This window comes from Rana temporaria, chromosome 1 (assembly GCF_905171775.1).
Source record: "Rana temporaria chromosome 1, aRanTem1.1, whole genome shotgun sequence".
NCBI lineage: Eukaryota > Metazoa > Chordata > Amphibia > Anura > Ranidae > Rana > Rana temporaria.
Window position 1 is genome coordinate 230389382 of NC_053489.1, and position 20039 is coordinate 230409420.

At 44.5% G+C, this 20039-nt stretch overlaps 1 protein-coding gene across 1 annotated transcript in view; it reads right to left on the reverse strand.

The window, feature by feature from the left end:
* The window catches only part of MYO18B (myosin XVIIIB), a 764821-nt gene that overhangs the window by 682139 nt on the left and 62643 nt on the right, over window positions 1–20039 (reverse strand). The window contains 1 exon segment of the mRNA XM_040358554.1: window positions 14022–14054. Within this exon segment, the coding sequence (XP_040214488.1) occupies window positions 14022–14054 (33 nt within the window).

The window sequence follows — 20039 nt, forward strand, 5'->3', positions numbered from 1 at the left end:
ATAATTGCTATTAAAGTATTACATTGTGTGTACAGTATTTGGATAAAGCATAGATGGGTTATCCCCTCCCCTACCCTACCCTATATCAGACTCTATGGTAACTTTAAACTGCATTTAAACCAATCAAGTCTTTGGTACTTTATTTAAGGTAATTACAATATTTTGTATCGAATCTGGGAGTCTACAAGCCCAAACCGTTTGTCTAGTTGTTGACAAATGGGTGCTTGCTATTTGATCTTGGAAAATCAGCTTGTGTGTCTGTGAGGGCAGATGGTATCTGTTGACCTTCCGCTGTAAGGAACAGCTTTTGTGTCAGGACCAAAACATGCATTGCCCTCTGTATTTGGAACTGTTTGTTGCAATAACTAAAGAATTCCCAAATGAAGATTATTTTATACCTCATATACTTTGACTGTTAAATACAAAAGTTAACTTTAATCTCAACAAATATTACACAAAAGTCAGCATAAATATTTAAAGCCATTTAAAAATAATTGTATGGCATTTATACAATCACAACATATGGTAAATACTGGGCAAAGTCCGCTCTGAATTAAGATAATGCAAAGGTATAACATATGGTGAGAACCTAGTTAGCATTCATTATTAAATCTGTTTATCAGACAGGTAAGAGATTATAATAAATGTCATACACAGGGGGCCATGCCAGGAGTGGGTGCCACGTGAGGCAGCTATTTTTGCCCACACAAACACAGTCAGCTCAGTGACAAGGAGCCTGTTAAAAGTGTAAGCTCAGCATCTGTAAAATTCTCAGCCTGGGACACTGCCCTTGTCACACGGGTAGGTGCAGTGGCTGGAACCATGTGCTTAGTGACGCTGAGTCTACATTGTTAACACTCTACGGCCCGGATTCAGAAACAACTTACGCCGACATATCTATTGTTACGCCGCATTAGTCTACGTATGCGCTGTCGTATCTATGCGCCTTATTCAGCAAACAAGATACGCCTGAATTTTGGCTTAATACGACCAACGTAAGTCTCCTACACCGTCGTATCTTGGGCGCATATTTACGCTGGCCGTTAGGGGCACTTCCATTGATTTACGCGTCGAATATGTAAATGACCTAGATACGCCGATTCACAAACGTACTTGCGCCCGTCACAGTAAGCTACGCCGTTTACGTAAGGCGTACGTCCGGCGTAAAGTTATTCCACATAAAGCAGGGGTAAGGCCTCGTACACACGACTGAGTTTCTCGGCAAAAACCAGCAAGAAACTTGCTGGGAGATATTTTTTTGCAGAGGAAACCGGTCGTGTGTACATTTTCATCGAGGAAACTGTCGAGAAACTCGACGAGCCAAAAAGAGAGCAAGTTCTCTATTTCCTCGATGGGAGTCTCAAATTGGCTTGTCAAGTTCCTCGACGAGCTGGTTTTCGACGAGAAACTCGAGCGTGTGTATGCCAAGAAACCCACGCATGCTCAGAATAAAGTATGAGACGGGAGTAAAAGTAGCATTTGTAATGGAGATAACACATTTTTAAAAGCTGTAACAGACTGAAAAGTGCAAATAGTCTCTTACCAAACTTTTACTTAACACGCAAACACATGAGATTAGCAAAAGCAGCCCCAAGAGTTGTGCCAGTGGAATCGAACTTCCCCTGCGTCTTATGTGTTGTAGTCACCCGCGTTGGAGAACGAGGAGGTTTTGTCTTGACTGTGTGTACGCAAAGCAAGCTTTTTGAGTTTCTCGACAAGCCTAACAAGGAACTCGACGAGGAAAACTATGTGTTTCGCCCGTCGAGATCCTTGGTCGTGTGTACAAGGCCTAAGTCATGTTAGGGTATGGACGACATAACAGCCATCGTATTTTACGTTGTTTACGCAAGTCGTACGTGAATGGGGCTGGGCGTAGGTTACGTTCACGTCGTAGGCATTGAGCCGTAGTATCTTAGGGAGTATATGCGACGTGATTCTGAGCATGCGCGTGCATGCGCCGTTCGTTCGGGCCTTCATTTACATGGGGTCACGCTTCATTTTAATACAACACGCCCACTACCTTCCTACTTTGAATTAGGCGGGCTTACGCCGGCCCATTTACGCTACGCCGCCGTAACTTAGGGAGCAAGTGCTTTGTGAATACTGGTCTTGCCTCTCTATGTTACGTCGGTGTAGCGCATATGAGATGCGCTACGCCCGCTCAAAGATACGCCACTGTACGTGAATCCGGGCCAATATCACTAAAGAGGCTTGGGTGGTGCACCTAATTGTGTGAAAAGTGCAGTGGCCAGACAAAGATCTCAGCAACACTGATCCTGGGATCTTATCAGTGTTACTGAGCTTCACTGAGGTTGGAGTGTCTGATATGGTCACCTAGGCCTCAGTGCCACCCCCTATTGAGCCACCATGAGTACCAACTGAGGCGGTCACCTCAATTGGCCTCATAGGGGGCCTGGTTTTAAATGTTTGTGTAAATGTATTTGTATAATTTCTTGCGATTACAATTATCTTTTGTACTCAATACATACAGTATACGAGATATAGTCCTGACTAGAAATACACAATTTGGGAATTCTTCCTTTATTGCTACATATGATTAACAGAGCTAATATCTAACAAGGCGTTGATAGGCAGGCAATAAATCCCGTCAATAGCTTGTAACGTTTTCAATTGAAAACCAAGACAAGCTTTATAATGAAGGTCCATACAGGAGGTCACCAAAAATCCAAATAACCTTATTAGCTCCTTTTAATGCAGTAAACTACTACAGATGTACACAAATGGTTGATTTACAAAAACTGGAGAGTGTAATTTCTGGTGTAGCTATGCATAGAAACCAATCAGCTTTGATTTTTTTTTTGTCAAAGCCTAAAGCGTTTGTTAACCTAACAAAAATATATATATATAGATCCTGCTACTTTAAAGCATGTTATACAGCACCGTGCTTGTACTTTGAAATTTAGCCCCCCTGTAACACCTAAAAAACCTGGCTGATCCTACAAGTTTCTACCCTCCCCTTTGTAAACCATGGTATATCATGGCTGCTGAGCCTGACACTGTGGTCAGTTTACGAGCCCCTGTCATCTGCTCTCTCCTCTGTGCTCTCCCCCCTCTCATCCCTGCCTGTGAGCTCCATGCCTGTGCCCGCCACCTCCCCATCTGCTGCTAAAATTACAGTTCCTTTTTTTTTTCACTATCCGCTCTGTTTAATCATGTAAGGTGCTCCTGTTTCTGTGCTTTGTAAAAATAAGCAGCTATATTTCAGACTTGTGAGCGCTGATCAGCGATCACGTGACCCGCTGCCTCTTTCCTCTCTCGCATGACAGCTGCAGCAGTTGGCCCGTCTCTCTCCTCCTCCCCTCCTGACTGGCGTCAGCGGGGGATCCTCGGCCCTGCCCGCTGCAGCTGTCAGGCCCGAGAGAGGAGAGAGTCAACGGCTGGTCACGTGATCCCCAATCTGCACTCGCAAATCAAGTATTTAGCTGCTTATTTTTGCAAAGCACAGACACAGGAGCACCTTACATATTTAAACAGAGCGGATGGTGAAAAGTGTATATAGTGGCTTAACAACCACTTTAATTGAACAAGCTGAAGTTAGAAGCTTGAAGAAGATTGACTACCATGCACAGCTGCACCAGATATTGTACTCTCCAGTTTTAGTAAATCTACCTCACTGTGTATTCTAAAATGTTTCAGATACAAGGGTGGGCTACAAGGGTACAGAGAATGGAAGGTGGAAGTATTGCACTACTTTTAGAGCATAATTAATTACTGTGGATGGTAGGTTAATTTCAGGGAACGAGAAGTCTTTCTTGTGAATAGAGTGTACTTGATAAAAAATGGTCCAGTCAAAGAGTATTCTCAAAAGTAACTTTATACTAAATCAAGGAATTTCATTTAAAGCGGTTGTAAACCCGCATATACATTTTTTTTTTTTAACCCTGCAAGGCAAAAGCCATAATGAGCTAGTATGCACCGCATATTAGCTCATTATGAAATACTTACCTCGGAACGAGGTAGGGAACTTACCTGGTCGACGCCGAGCGTGTCTTCTGGGATTCGCCGCTCCAGCGCTGTGATTGGCTAGAGCGGCGATGCGCGCGGGAGATTTCAATCCGGCATGGGTCGGCGGGGCCGGCCCTTCAGCCGAGGATACCCCCTGTGCATGCGCCGCTGCAATCAGCGGCGCATTGCGAGGGGAATATCTCCTAAACCGTACAGGTTTAGGAGATATTCTTTATACCTACAGGTAAGCCTTAAACACAGGAGGATCATTTTAAATATAGTTACCTCTTGCGGGATCATTATATTATATTTCAACAATAGTATGCAGGTAATACATGTTGCAATAGTATTCATTATCGAATCTGAATTATTAATCTTTACCTTTGCAGTGGATTCCTCTCTACACTGCAAAGGTTAACTGCTCATTTTGGACAGGCTTCCTCCATGCTGTAAGATCAGCCCCTTCTCTTTTCTGCTCAACCAGTCGCAGTCCTGTACAATGTAGAATCAGCAGTCTTGCATTGTGCATGAGGATGGCAAGAGCCTGCCCACAACCCAGAATCTCAGATGTCAGGCAGCACAGGAGAGGGCCAGCTGCCAGTGAAGGGAGTAATAATGTAACCAGGGCTTTTTTTTTCAGGGGGAACTTGGTGGAACTCCGTTCCACCACCTCTGGCTCAGACCCTTTGGTGCCTGCTCACCATAATCACTTGTAAAACACAGAAGTCTGGTTTCTGTGTTTACAAGTGACAACTCTGCACTCTGTATGTAAAGCAATCCTGGTATTTAATGCCCCTTTAAGACCCTCCTACTGTTTTCGTGAAATTTGACTGAACACACTCACTATTTGATGTGATTGGAGGGTGTGTGTAGGGGAGGGGTTTTGTGGGGTTGTGGTCAAGTTCCAGCATCTATTGTTTGAGAAAAAAAGCCCTGAATGTAACTATTACCTTATTCATCATTCCCTAGGCAAAACAAGTGGAAACCCCTTGCAGTTGGTCCCCTGGACTTTGGCTGTATGTTAACCAGCAAAAAGTGACAGGGCCAGGAGTTGGAAAAAATGGTATCACTTACATTTGTGTCTGAGCAGTTGCAAAAATCTTTAATAAAAAGTGGCTACTGCAATCTTTCCAGACAGTTTTATAGTTTGTACTAACGCCTGTCAACTTCATTTTTTTACAGTCCAATTTGGTCTGCATGTAAACATGAAGAAAATTATAAATACAAGCATGATATATAAAAAGGTAATTCATATACTGAATACTGTCATTACATGTATTACTCACATACAGCTAGGAGACTGCAATATTTTTTTGTGGTCCTTTAATAATAGTGCCTGCCTTATTAATTAAAGTGGAGTTCCACCCACTTTGACAACTTTGTCTTAACGGAATGACAACCCTCCACCACTCGATTTTGGATATTTATTTTTAATTTTTTCCTTACTTACCTTTTATGAAGTACCTTGTGTACTTCTGTCCCAGCCTTGCCATGGCCCAGTGCATCACGTCCTCTCACCCCCCCTCCCTGGCTTTTGGGACCTTTGTGTGTCCCAGAAGATGACATGGCCATTCAGGAAGCACAGTGTGCAGTAGGAAACCAGAAGGCTCCAATGCCTGTTTCCCTTAGTTGGAACGGTGGTGCCTGCACCCGATCCGATGGACAGATCGGCCTTGGGGGGGCAATATCGCGGGGCTCCCTGGACAGGTAAGTGTCCTCATTAAAAGTCAGTTGTGTTTGTAGCTGCTGACTTTGAAAAAAACATTTTTTGCGGCTGGGACTCCACTTTAAGGATAACGCATAGAGGAACAACAATGTCCTAAGTGCAGCAAACATAACATCAGTTATTCACATCTCACCAGTTTGGCTGCATTTCTTAAAGCAGGCCCAACACAAAGACAAGCAGCAATGCACTACAAACCATCACAGGCCATGGAAATGCATATTAAAGGAATCAAAATAAAGTATTTTGCTTCTGCTGGAAAATAAATGCACACTTTAAAGTGTTAGTAAACCATAGAAATAAAAAAATCTGCTGACAGGCAGGGCTTTTATAACAGCAGACACCCTAGAGGTCTCTTCTGTCATAAATCCCCCCCCCCCCAGCTTGTCAGTGGGTAATGTGATCTGAGCCGCCCAAATGCACAAGAGTGACATCACTGCTGCCCAGCCATTCAAGCGGCCAAAGATTACGAACCCGTGAGGAAGTCCGAGTGAGGATGAAGGTGTCGGGAGCCCTGACAGCTCAATGCTGGAGTGCTCCAGCTTGCAGGTAAATCTGTCATAATGTACTAGTATGCAATGCATACAAGTACATTATGACTTAAACCTGCAGAGTAACCCATTTGTTTTAGCTTACTAGCCTTACTTTACTGCCACTTTAATTTAAAAAAGAGACTACATGTCAATGCAGATCAACTGAAGTGCATTTAACATATATCAATGCGTGATTCCCACCAGGTATGTCTTTGAAATTGTGTTACCTCAGCGAATCCAAAGCCGCGCATCAGTGCAATTTGCACTGCCAATTTTTTGTCACCAAACTCGTTATTCTTTGATCTACCAGTATAACAGATTTAAAAATAAATTATCACAAGAACATCAGCACTGGATGGAATAGACATAGCTGCTTCACTAAGGATTATGATAATTCTTTTTCAGTTTCAATTATAAAAAACTCAGACAAGGCACAGCAGATGAAATATTCAGAAATATTCAGAGCAAGCTTACTGAGGAGAAACAGGAAGTGAGAAATTCAGACAAAGAAAAAAAAACATTTAGAAGGGAAATCGAAGGAAAAGGTAAGGGAAAGGACAATGCACTAGCTTAAAGGAACCTATTTAGAAAATAAAAAAACAAACCTTTACAACCCCTTTAATTCCATTTTACACCACCTAACCTTAAGCTGACAATAGAGATTAGATGACATTCTAGTTTTGATATTCTGTGTGTGATCGGCATTGAGTTTATGTCAGTGGGGCAGCTTCTTTCAATTGATAAACTGATTAGACAGGTTAGAACTAGGTTTGTCCCGATACCGATACTAGTATAAGTATCAAGACCTATACCGAGCATTTGTGCGAGTACTTGTACTCGCACAAATGCTCCCGATGCCTAATTAGATACCTGGGATGGGAGAGAGAGGCGGCATACAATAGGGGTGGAGTCAGTGGGCGGAGTCAGCGGGCGAGCGGACAGCGAGTCCTCAAGCAGGTAAGCTGGCCTGGCAGGGGTGCAGGGTGCAGCCGCATCATCCATCATGATCGGTGACCAGAGCCATCACATTTGGTAACTGAAGTGATGCTCAGTGTTTCCGTCAGTGCTTGGACATCCCGACGCCCATCTTGGTACACCCTGCACTCGGCCACATTAAGCCAGCAGCGGACACCTTGTTACACCCAGCCCGAACTATATGGACTGGGTGAAACAAGATGTCCGCTGCTGCTTTTATGCGGCTGAGTGCAGAGTGTATCAAGATGGGCATCGCAGGCAGCATAGCAAAATGATTTTGTTCTTTTTCTCTCATGTCATTTATTTCAGTGCCCATAAGTGCCAGCCACCTGTCAGTGCTCAGCTGTCAGTGCTATCTGTCAGTGCCCATCCATCAGTCAGTGTTCATCCATCAGTCAGTGTTCATCCATCAGTCAGTGCCAGCCATCAGTGCCATCCATCTGTGCCAGCCATGAGGCAAAGCTCATCTGTCAGTGCCCATCCGTTAGTGCCACTGCCAGCCATCAGTCAGCGCCATCCATCAGTGCCAGCCATCAGTGCCCATCAGTCAGTCAGTGCTCATCCATCAGTGCCCATCCGTCAGTGCCACCTATCATTGTCAGCTATCAGTGCGTGCCACCTATCAGTGCTGCATAATCAGTGCCACCTATCAGTGCACTGCTGCATCAGTACCACCTATAAGTGCTCATCAAGCAGTGCCAGCCATTAGTGCGTGCCACCTATAAGTGCCCATCCATCAGTGCAACTGCCAGCCATCAGCCCCAACCATCAGTCAGTGCCACCTTTTAGTACCCATCAGTCAGTGCCAGCCATCAGCGTGTCACTGTCACATGATATTATCGGCGAGTACATGGAAAAAAAAGTGGTATCGGGACAACCCTAGTTAGAACTGTAGTTTGATCATTATCATTGTCTCAAAAAGAAGTCAGCACCATGATTATCTTCAGTATGGGAAGCCACGCCTTCCCCACCCATTGAACCCTGTTACCCTAGCATACCCTGATGTCAATGGCCACCCTAACATGGAGTTTGTCACCAAACTTGTTATTCTTTGATCTACCAGTATAACAGATTTAAAAATAAATTATCATAAGAACATCAGCACTGGATGGAATAGATATAGCTGCTTCACCGAGGATTATGATAATTCTTTTTCAGTTTCAATTATAATAAACTCAGACAAGGCACAGCAGATGAAATATTCAGGAATTGAGTTGATGAAAAATGGCATGGAAATGGTTAGCACAAGTCAGAATTGTTTGAATGTCACTGTTCTCACAACATATTATTTGCTCAGAATTGTTTATCCTCTTAGTGAAAATTGATCTGTGAGAGAAGGGCTTGCTAGACCCCACTTAACCCGACATTACTTAATATGTACATTGATTAACCCAAGAATAATTGAAATCCCTGGTTATCCAGGAACATTTATAAATACCATGATTTCATTCCCTGAATAAGCAAATTTACATGTAATTGCAGCTCTGTTAATTTCAGGCAAATTATTTGTCATGCAGTATGAGATTTAGAGATTATGATACAACGTCCTCTTTTATGACACACATCTACAGTACACAGCACAAGCTAAATGTGGTTATATACTAATAGCAGGTGTCTCATATGTGCCAAAAATTCTCTATACCAGGAGAGAGAAAAATAGCACCTGTGCCCAAACTAGAGATATGTACACTCACCGGCCACTTTATTAGGTACACCTGATCAATTGATTGGTAACACAAATTGAAAATTAACAGCCAATCACACAGCACTAACTCAATGCATTTAGGCATCTAGACATGGACAGACTGGTTTGAGATGATAGAAAGGCAACATTAACTTAAATGACCACTTGTTACAACAAAGGTATGTAGAATACCATCTCTGAACGCACAACACATCAAACCTTGAAGCAGATGGGCTACAGCAGCAGAAGACCACACTGGGTGCAACTTCTGTCAGCTAAGAACGGGAAACTGAGGCTACAATTCACACAGGCTCACCAAAATTGGACAATAGAAGATTGTAAAAACGTTGCCTGGTCTGATGAGTCTTGATTTCAGCTGCGACATTCAGATGGTAGGGTCAGAATTTGGGGTAAACAACATGAAAGCTTGCATCCATCCTGCCTTGTGTCAACAGTTCAGACTGGTGGTGTAATGATGTGGGGGATATTTTCTTGGCACACTTTGGGCCTCTTTGTGCCAATTGAGCATCATTTAAATGCCACAGCCTACCTGAATATTGTTGCTGACCTTGTCCATCCCTTTATGACTACAGTGTACCCATCTTCTGATGGCTCCTTGAGCAGGATAATGTCACAAAGCTCAAATCATCTCACCACTGGTTTCTTGAACATGACAATGAGGTCACTGTACTCCAATGTCCTCCACAGTCACCAGATCTCATCCAATAGAACACCTTTGGGATGTGGTGGAGATTTGCATCATGGGTGTGCACCCGACAAATCTGCAGCAACTGCGTGATGCCATCATGTCAATATGGACCAAAATCTCTGAGGAATGTTCCCAACACCTTGTTGAATCTATGCCATGAAGAATTAAGGCAGGTCTAAAGGCAAAAGGGGGTCCAACCCGGTACTAGCCAGGTGTACCTAATAAAATGACTGGTGAGTGTAGTTCAAGTCACCCAAGTATATAGTATATAGATCATAGTAAAAAATTTCACTTTGTGGTCTGTTTAACTTTAAAGCGGCGGTCCACCCAAAAGCGGAACTTCCGCTCATCGGATTCTTCCCTACCTCTTTTGCCAAAATTGGCACCTTTCGGGGGGGACAGGATACCCATCTTTGCCAGGTATCCTTTCCAACTTCCGGGAGTCCGGGCAGAGGCCCGCGACGTCACTGCGGGGCTCCCTTCTCTTCCCCGGATGCCGAGCCAGTAGGAGAGAGGGGCGGGCCTCGCGCATGCGCAGTAGGGTTCCCGGTGTGAAGCCGAAAGGCTACACTGCCAGGTACCCTTACCCGTAATGGTGGCGACATGCACCCGTCAGCTGATGGAAACATAAGTTGCGGGTGCCGACGTCTCTGGACTCCAGGACAGGTAAGTGTCCATTTATTAAAAGCCAGCAGCTGCAGTATGTGTAGCTGCTGGTTTTTAATTATAATTTTGTGGGGGCAGAACACCGCTTTAAGCAAATAGAGGTGTAACAATTAAAAAACAAAATGGACGATTTCATAGCCATAGCTTAAAATATTCAATATTTTAAAATACAACAATGTTATATAGTGCCAAATTCCACTCCAAGTGCTAGGCCCATTTTACATGGCCATTCCGTTCAGATCTGTAAGGTAGGTGCATCTAAACCAAAGTTCAACGTTAGTCTAATGTTACCTCGAAGTCTGTCTAAAATAAAAAAAATAAAAAACAGAAAAGTTTTGTGTCCTTTTACACTGGTATTATGTACACTGGGTTTTTATCCTTGGTGCGTGAGATCCTGGTGTTTAGGTGTGGGCAGAAAACAGAGGCAATTAGGACAGTGTGCACCCACGGATGAATGCCAGGAACATAGACTACTTGCATTCCAGGCATTCGGTCCCTAGGCACATACTGCCCTCAATGTTAGTACCACTTAATGCACCGTGCAGCTATGGTAGTATTAAGCCTTGTATGTAGTTTCACAGAATACCAGCTGCAGGGCTCAATATTGCACCTGTGCCTTCCGCCCACAGCTAAATGCCGGGATCTCATGCTCTAGGGTTAAACACCCAGTGTGCATTAAGCCTAAATGTGACAAATTGGTGGTAAAAGGTTGTACACGAATGCATGTTCATTTACACCCATCTGGCCTTACACCTAGCATGGGTCTATTAAGCACCACATCTTGTGATGGAGGAACAACCTTAATGGACACAGATGTCTCAAAAGTAACATATGTCTCGTTCTGCTTTAGCAGGAGGTTTGTTGATGGATCCCCTGCTGATCCTGTGTGTTTTGGATAGAGTGGTGAGGAGTCCGTTTTTTACTGCTGTCTGTCCCTGTTTGGGAGATTTGTTCTTGTTATATTCCCTGGTGACCATTGTCACTGGGAATGAAAGTGAGTGAAAAATACAATTCGAGATGTCACCAGAACAGGAATTTTCTTGTGTGATGGAAATCTCTCTAATGGCATACAGATGGCAAAACAACCGACAAGGGTTTTAACTCTTCCCTACTGTACTTTATGCAAAATTAAAAAAAAAAATGTTTCAGTTTTAGATTAGAAACTATTAATAATGCAATATCCAGGCAATGTTTCACTTTTTGACCCTAAAATGATTTTAAATTGCTATGGGCAGAATCAAATTTCCTAACTTTTTTCTTTTTTCAGAAACAAAATTCAGCCAAATCTTATAGCATATTGATAGTGTCATTCTCGTAGAGATTCCCCAATTCACCTCATACTAGCTTTTATTACTTGGCTTTGTAATGGCAGTGGTAATTTAGTGGAAATAGGAACTCTATGGAAGACATCTGGTCACTGGGGTTCCTGAGAGTTGAAAACAATGGCCCGGATTCACAGACACTGGCGCACATTTATGCCGCCGTAGCGTATCTCCTTTACGCTACGCCGACGCAGCGCAGAGAGGCAAGCATGGAATTCACAAAGCACTTCCTCCCAAAACAGCGCTGGGTTTCCTAGGCGCAAGCCGGCGTAGGTGGAAGTGGGCGTGAGCCATGCAAATGAGGCGGGACCCCATGCAAATGATGGGCCGAGCACCAGACAGATACGTATAACGAACGGCGCATGTGCCGTCCCGTGGGCGCATCTCAGTGCGCATGCTCAAAATCACATCGGAACAACTGCCTAAGATACGCCGGATTACTACCTATGGCGTGAACGTAACCTACGCCTAGTCATATTCACGTCCAAAGTAAACTACGTAAAATACGCAGGCTTGTGTTCCCTGGTGCAGCCATTTGCATGGATGCTGCTGAGTTACACCTCCTTTATGGGGGTTAACTTTACGCCGTACGTACAACTTACACGCACCAGTCGTAGCCTGCGTCGGGCGCAAGTACGATCGTGAATCGGCGTATCTCACTCATTTGCATATTGGAATAGAAAATCAATGGGAGCGCCACATGCGTCCAGCGTAAATATGCGCCCACTCTACGCCGGCGTAGGCAAGTTACATCGGTGGAATGAAGCCTGTTTTAAGGCGTATCTTAGTTTTGTGGGCACGGCGCATAGATACGACGGCGCATATTTGCACTTACGCGGCGTATCTCGAGATACGTCGGCGCAAGTGCTTTGTGAATCCGGGCCAATATATTTTGTGAATAAACATACACTGGCACATTGACATTTTATGCACGTCCACATCTTATCCTCACTGTATTTACACATAGCCAGATTCAGAAAGACTGGCTTAAGTTTGTGCGGGCGTAGCGTATCTCAGATACACTACACCTCCGTAACTTAGAGAGGCAGGTACTGTATTCACAAAGAACTTGCGTCCTAATCTTATCCTCACTGTATTTACACATAGATTCAGAAAGACTGGCTTAAGTTTGTCCGGGCGTAGCGTATCTCAGATACACTACGCCGCCATAACTTAGAGAGGCAGGTACTGTATTCACAAAGAACTTGCGTCCTAAGTTACGGCGGCGTAGTGATAATGTGCCGGTGTAGCCCCGCCTAATTCAAATTAGGCAGGTAGGGGGCGTGCTCCATGTAAAATACCCGTGACCCCATGTAAATGAAGGCCGTTGGTACGGCGCATGCACGCGCATGCTCAGAATCACGTCGCAAATACTCCTTGCTGTCGACGTGAACGTAACCTATGCCCATCCCCATTAACGTACGCTTACGCAAACGACGTAAAATCTGACGGCTGTTCCATCGCCTATACTTTGCATGGGCTGCACCATCTTTTTGGTGGTTTATCTTTATGCCGGAAAAACGCCTTATGTAAACAGCGTATCGGGCACAAGTACGTTCGTGAATAGGCGTATCTTGCTCATTTGCATATTCTCAGCGTAAATCCACGTACACGCCCCTAGCGGGCAGCGTAAATATGCAACTAAGATACGACGGCATAGGAGACTTACGCCAGTCGTATCTTAGCAAGATTTAAGCGTATCTCAGTTTGAGAATACGCTTAAAGACACGACGGCGCGGATTCTGACTTACGACAGCGTATCTAGTGATACGCCGTCGTAAGTGTTTCTGAATCTAGCTACAAGTGTCTGCAATGTATGTGTACACACTTAGAGGCTGCAGCATATGTATATGCTGAATTTAATATCAAGTGTTTTTTTTCTATGTACATTGCTTTGCATTACAGTGCATTATAAATTGTATTCTACCGTTTTGGGGTGCCATTCACAATGAATGGTACCGCAGCACAGCATGCATAGAGCAGGTGTGTTTCCATGCATTTGACTACACGTTGAACATCAGTGTATGATCATCACGTTTTGGAGGCCACAACTGTTGTGCATGTAGTATATTCACCAGCTCATGAAGGACTATGGTATAAGTGCACCACAGTATTTTATCCTTGCTCAGCCTCAATATCTTCCTATGACTTGAACCTTTTGTATTTGCATTTATTTTCTTTTGCTTTATGGTCAAACTGTATAAATAAAAGACAGATGTGGCTGTATGTGAAAGCATGCACATTTTATAATTAAAGATTTAATATCCCCCTTGGGTTGTAGTTTTTTTTTTTTTGTAAGTTCCTTATTTTATTCTTAGGCATGATATTCAATTTTTCTTAAGAAAAACAAGTTTAACATCACATGGTTATGTTTTTTTTTGTTTTTAGAAAAGGAATGGCTACATGAGTATATTCAAAACTCACAGCATCAACAACTGCCTACCTTCAAACTTTCTGGAGGCTGTTCTTGTTTTACCTGTAACAAAAAAATAAGGATTGTTAGAAATCAGATCAAGACTATAATTTTCTCATGTTGTCCATATGTAAATGTACTACATCCTAGATGCAATATATTTTTTTAAACTTTGGGGTTGATTTACTAAGACTGGAGAGTGTAAAATCTTGTGCAGCTCTGCATAGAAACCAATCAGCTTCCATGTTTTTTTTCCCCAAGTTTAATTGAACAAACTGAAGTCAGAAGCTGATTGGCTACCATGCACAGCTGCACCAGATTTTGCATACTCCATTTTTTAAAAATCAACCCCCATTTGTGTATTTATTTTTTATATTTGGTGAGAGCTAACATCTGAAAGAATAAAGTCTCGTACACACAATCGGATTTTTGTCCAAAGGGCATTGGCTGTGAACTTTTTCTGCATACAGACAGCAAAACTTTGTCAGCCAACAAATACGAAACTACATGGTTGACAGAAAATCCAACAACAATTGTCCTATGGAGCATACAAACGGTCGGATTTTCCGACAAAGTTTTGCCGTCTGTATGCAGAACAAGTTCACGGCCAACGACCTTTGGTCAAAATCCGATCGCGTGTATGAGACTTGTGTTCCACCTAATGTTTACCAAGAGAAGCAAGCACTTTTCTACTATATTGTTTGAAATCATCATCATATAGATAAAATTAAATCAATAATATGAATATAATGATGTATAGGACATGTACGACAGAAGCTTCTACCAGTAATTAGTAACAGCTAAATAATATCTTAATAAAAATATAGGAGATATTATATTTTACAGCACTGGAACTGATCATGTTGGTAAGGCAGGTAGTCCTCTCCTTGTGAATTTAGAGGAAGAAGGAAGGGAATACAATGCTGTTGTGCATTTTGAACATAAGCTAAAGAAGTTTTTTTTCGACAAAACTGGAATAATGCACCGTTATTCATGTCATGGAAAAAAAACAAAGTTTTTCTCGTGCATACACACGATTGTGAAAAAAAGCGCGGTGACGTACAACACGTACGACAGCACTATAAAAGGGAAGTTCCATTCGAATGGCGCCACCCTTTGGGCGGCTTATGCCAATTACCCCGTCTCATAACTTGCTTCTGAGCATGCCCGTTGAACGTGAAAAAGCGACGTGAAAAAAAATAGAGCAGGTTCTAAATTTTTAACGCCCATTTTTCTCGTCGAGAAAAATGCTTTGGAGCCTACACACGACCGTTTTTCATGACCAATTAAAAAAATTGCATTTTTCTCGTCATGAAAAGCGGTCGTGTGTACGCGGCATTAGGCCTCGTACACACGACCGAGGATCTCGACGGGCGAAACACATCGTTTTGCTCGTCGAGTTCCTTGTTAGGCTGTCGAGGAACTCTACAAGCCAATTTTCTCCATTCCCGTCGAGGAAATAGAGAACATGCTCTCTTTTTGGCTCGTCGAGTTCCTCAACAGTTTCCTCGTCGAAAAAAAGAGATTTTTAATACAGCTTACCTGTAAAATCTTTTTCTTGGAGTACATCACGGGACACAGAGCGGCATTCATTACTATATGGGTTATATGGAGTACCTTCAGGTGTAGACACTGGCAATCTCAAACAGGAAATGCCCCTCCCTATATACCCCCCTCCCATAGGAGGAGTACCTCAGTTTTGTAGCAAGCAGTATGCCTCCCAAAATGGTCCTCAAAAAAGAGGGGTGGGAGCTCTGTGTCCCGTGATGTACTCCAAGAAAAAGATTTTACAGGTAAGCTGTATTAAAAATCTCTTTTTCTTTATCGTACATCACGGGACACAGAGCGGCATTCATTACTATATGGGATGTCCCAAAGCAATGCTTACAATGAGGGGAGGGAGAACATCTCCAAGACAAAAGGATTTAATTTAGAGATATACTCAAATCATAATAAATCCAACTTAGTTGAGAAAAATAAAATTTTTAAATTTAACTCGAACAAGAGGAGCCCCCGGAATCCGAGGGTCTCAAACTGCAGCCTGCAGCACTGCCTGCCCGAAGGCAGTATCAGTATTCCTTCTTACGTCCAACTTGTAGAATTTTGTAAACGTGTGGACAGAAGACCAGGTTGCCGCCTTGCAAACTTGAGCCATAGAGATCTGGTGGTGTGCTGCCCAGGAGGCGCCCATGGCTCTAGTAGAATGAGCCTTTAATGATACTGGAGGAGGCAACCCTTTCAAGCCGTAGGCCTGAGTGATTAATTGCTTAATCCACCTAGAAATGGTGGACTTTGCAGCTGCCTGCCCCTTCTTGGGCCCATCCGTAGAATGAACAGCACATCTGTCTTCCGGATCTTCTTTGTAGCTTTAAGATAGGCCTTCATGGCCCTGACAATATCCAAGGTATGCAGCAACCCTTCCTTTCTGGAAGTAGGTTTAGGGAAGAAGGATGGTAATACCAAATCCTGGTTCAAATGAAAACTGGATATGACCTTCGGAAGGAAGGAAGGATGAGGACGGAGAACGACCCTGTCCTTATGAAAAACAAGATATGGTTCCTTACAGGATAAGGCTGCCAGCTCCGAAACTCTTCTTGCGGAAACTATGGCAACCAAAAATACTAACTTCCTTGTCAGTAGAACCAAAGGAATATCAGCCAACGGCTCAAACGGTTGTTTCTGTAAACTTGACAGAACAAGATTTAAATCCCACGGACAAAGCGGGGATTTAACTGGAGGTCTAATACGTAAGACCCCTTGAAGGAAGGTCTTAACCAGCGAGTGGGTGGCCAGCGGCCGCTGAAACCACACTGACAGAGCAGAAATCTGTCCTTTGATTGTGCTTAATGCCAATCCTTTATCCACTCCTAGCTGGAGAAAACTTAATACTCTATCGATGGTAAATTTGCGAGAAAGCCATCGCTTGGACTCACACCAGCCTACATAGGCCTTCCAGACCCTGTAATAAATCACCCTAGAGACCGGTTTCCTGGCTCTGATTAGGGTAGAGATTACTTTCTGAGACAGACCTCTACCCCTGAGAATCAGGGATTCAGCTTCCAGGCCGTCAAATTTAGATGCCGTAAGGCAGGGTGGAGGATCGGACCTTGCGATAGCAGGTCTGGCCGTAGAGGAAGAGTCCAAGGGTCTCCCACTACCATCCTTAAGATTAGTGAGTACCATGCCCTTCTGGGCCATGCTGGAGCTACCAGGATGACTGGAATGTGCTCCACCCGGATCCTGCGCAGCAGGCGGGGTAGTAACTGGAGTGGGGGAAACGCATAAAGAAGTTTGAACTGATGCCAAGGGCAAACCAACGCATCGGTTCCGCAGGCCATCGGATCCCTTGAGCGGGACATGAACCTGTCTAGTTTCTTGTTGAGTCTCGATGCCATGATATCCACGTCCGGCACTCCCCATCTTTGGCAGAGTGCTTGAAAGACTAGTGGATGCAGAGACCATTCCCCCGGCCATAGAGTCTGGCGGCTTAAGAAGTCCGCCTGAAAGTTGTCCACTCCTGGAATGAATATTGCCGATATGCAGGGCACATGAGCCTCTGCCCATAGAAGAATCAAGCTCACCTCTCTCTGAGCGGCTTGACTCCTGGTTCCCCCTTGGTGATTTATGTATGCCACGGCCGTGGCATTGTCTGATTGAATTCTCACCGGGAACCCCTGCAATTTTGACGTCCAAGCCCTGAGGGCTAGTCGAGCAGCTCTGAGCTCCAAGATGTTGATGGGCAACTGCTTCTCTGGCTTTGCCCAAGTACCTTGGCGAGTGCAACCATCCAAAATTGCTCCCCAGCCCGTCAGGCTGGCGTCTGTGGTCACTATCTTCCAAGCCACTGGGCTGAAAGACCTCCCCTTCAGTAGATTCTGAGGGTCTAACCACCAACACAGACTTTGTCGGACTCTTGATGAGAGCGGCAACGGGATATCCAAGGCCTGTGGCCTTCTGCTCCATGCTGACAGGATGGCTGCCTGTAGGATGCGAGTGTGGCTCTGGGCGTATGGTACCGCCTCGAATGTGGCCACCATCTTGCCTAGTAACCTCATACATAGGCGAATAGTCGGTTCTTTCTTGCTTAGAACCAGTAGGATTAATTCCTTGATGGCTTTTACCTTCCTCAGAGGTAGGAACACTCCTTGTTGTTCTGTGTCTAATCTCATGCCGAGATATTCCAACTGCTTTGTGGGCTGGAAAGCTGACTTTTCTCGATTTAGGACCCAGCCGAACCTCTCGAGGTATTGGACCGTGAGGGCCACTGCTCGCTCCAAGCCGGGAGACGAGTGATCTATGACTAGGAGGTCGTCCAGGTATGCTAGGATCGTGACCCCTTGGATCCTTAGTGAACACCCGGGGGGCCGTAGCCAACCCGAAGGGAAGCGCCACGAATTGGAAGTGACGCGAAGCCACCATGAAGCGTAGATATCTTTGATGTGGCTGATAAATTGGAACATGAAGGTAGGCATCCTTTATGTCTATGGACGCCATGAAGTCGTCCTTCTGGAGTGTGGCAGCTGCTGACCGCACGGATTCCATCCGAAATGAGCGGATCTTTAGATATGCATTTACCATCTTTAGGTCCAAAATTGGCCTGACATCTCCATTGGATTTTGGGATGATGAATAGGTTGGAGTAGAAACCCAGCCCCTGTTCCAGGACTGGTACCTCTACTATTACTTCCTGGGAAAGTAGATGATCTAATGCCGATCTTAATGCGGCTCCCTTTTCCGGATCGTTTGGAATCCTCGACTTCTGGAAATGAGGAGGAGGAAACCTTAGGAAATCTAATTTGTAGCCTGTGGCCACGGAAGACCGTACCCACTCGTCGGGAATGCTGGCTTCCCAAATCTCTGAAAAGAGTCGCAGCCTTCCCCCCACCTTCGTGGGTGGGGGCGCCCCTTCATAAGGTTGGCTTGGGGGCTGGTTTTGCTGGTTTGCGAAACCACTGCCTTTTGCCTCTAACAGCCTGTCCTTGTGATCTGCTGTTGAAGCCGAAGTTTGCTTTTGCAGGAGGCCGTCGATACTGCTTGGCATTAGAGGGCCCCTGCCCAGGGGAATACTGTCGTTTAAACGCAGGTCCCTGAACCTTCTTCTTAGTTGGCAAGAGAGTACTCTTGCCGTTTGAAATGGTCTGAATGTTTATCTAGGTCAGGGATCTTCAAACTACGGCCCTCCAGCTGTTGCGGAACTACACATCCCATGAGGCATTGCAAGGTTCTGACATTCACAGACATGACTAGGCATGATGGGAATTGTAGTTCCTGAACAACTGGAGGGCCATAGTTTGAGGACCCCTGATCTAGGTCTTCTCCGAAGAGTCGTCCTCCATGGAAGGGGAACCCTACCAGGAGCTTCTTGCATGGGGGCTCAGCCTCCCAGCTTTTTAACCATAAGAGTCTTCTCATATGGATAAGGGATAACGATAAACGGGACGCTTGCTGGATAGAATCCTTGATTGCGTCTACCGTAAAACATATGGCCTTAGGGACATCCGAAAATTTTTCTGCCTGCTGGGCCGGAATAAGTTTAAGCATCTGCTTAAATTGATCCGATAATGCTTGAGCGACCCCGATCGCAGCCACAGCTGGCTGTACTACTGCCCCTGCAGTAGTGAAGGAGTTCTTAAGTAGTGCTTCCAAGCGCTTATCAACTGGATCCTTGAACACCTGTATGTTTTCTACAGGGCATGTTAACGATCTGTTAACACATGAGATGGCTGCGTCCACTGCAGGAGTAGCCCATCTTTTGGAAAATTTTTCTTCCATAGGATATAGGACAGAGAACCTTTTAGGTGGTAAGAAGATCTTATCTGGCTTGTTCCAATCTTGGAACAAAATTCCCTCTAATAGAGGATGGATCGGAAACACAGCATTGCTTTGAGGCGCCCTCAGTGAGCCCAAAGCTGAAACCGTCGATACCTGGAGATCTGGTACTGGCAAGTTGAATGTCCTATGGACCAAGTCCGACAATCCTTGAATCCACCAGCTCTCCCTCAGGGAGACTGCCCCAGACTCCTCTGTATCCGGGTCTTCGATCCCTGAA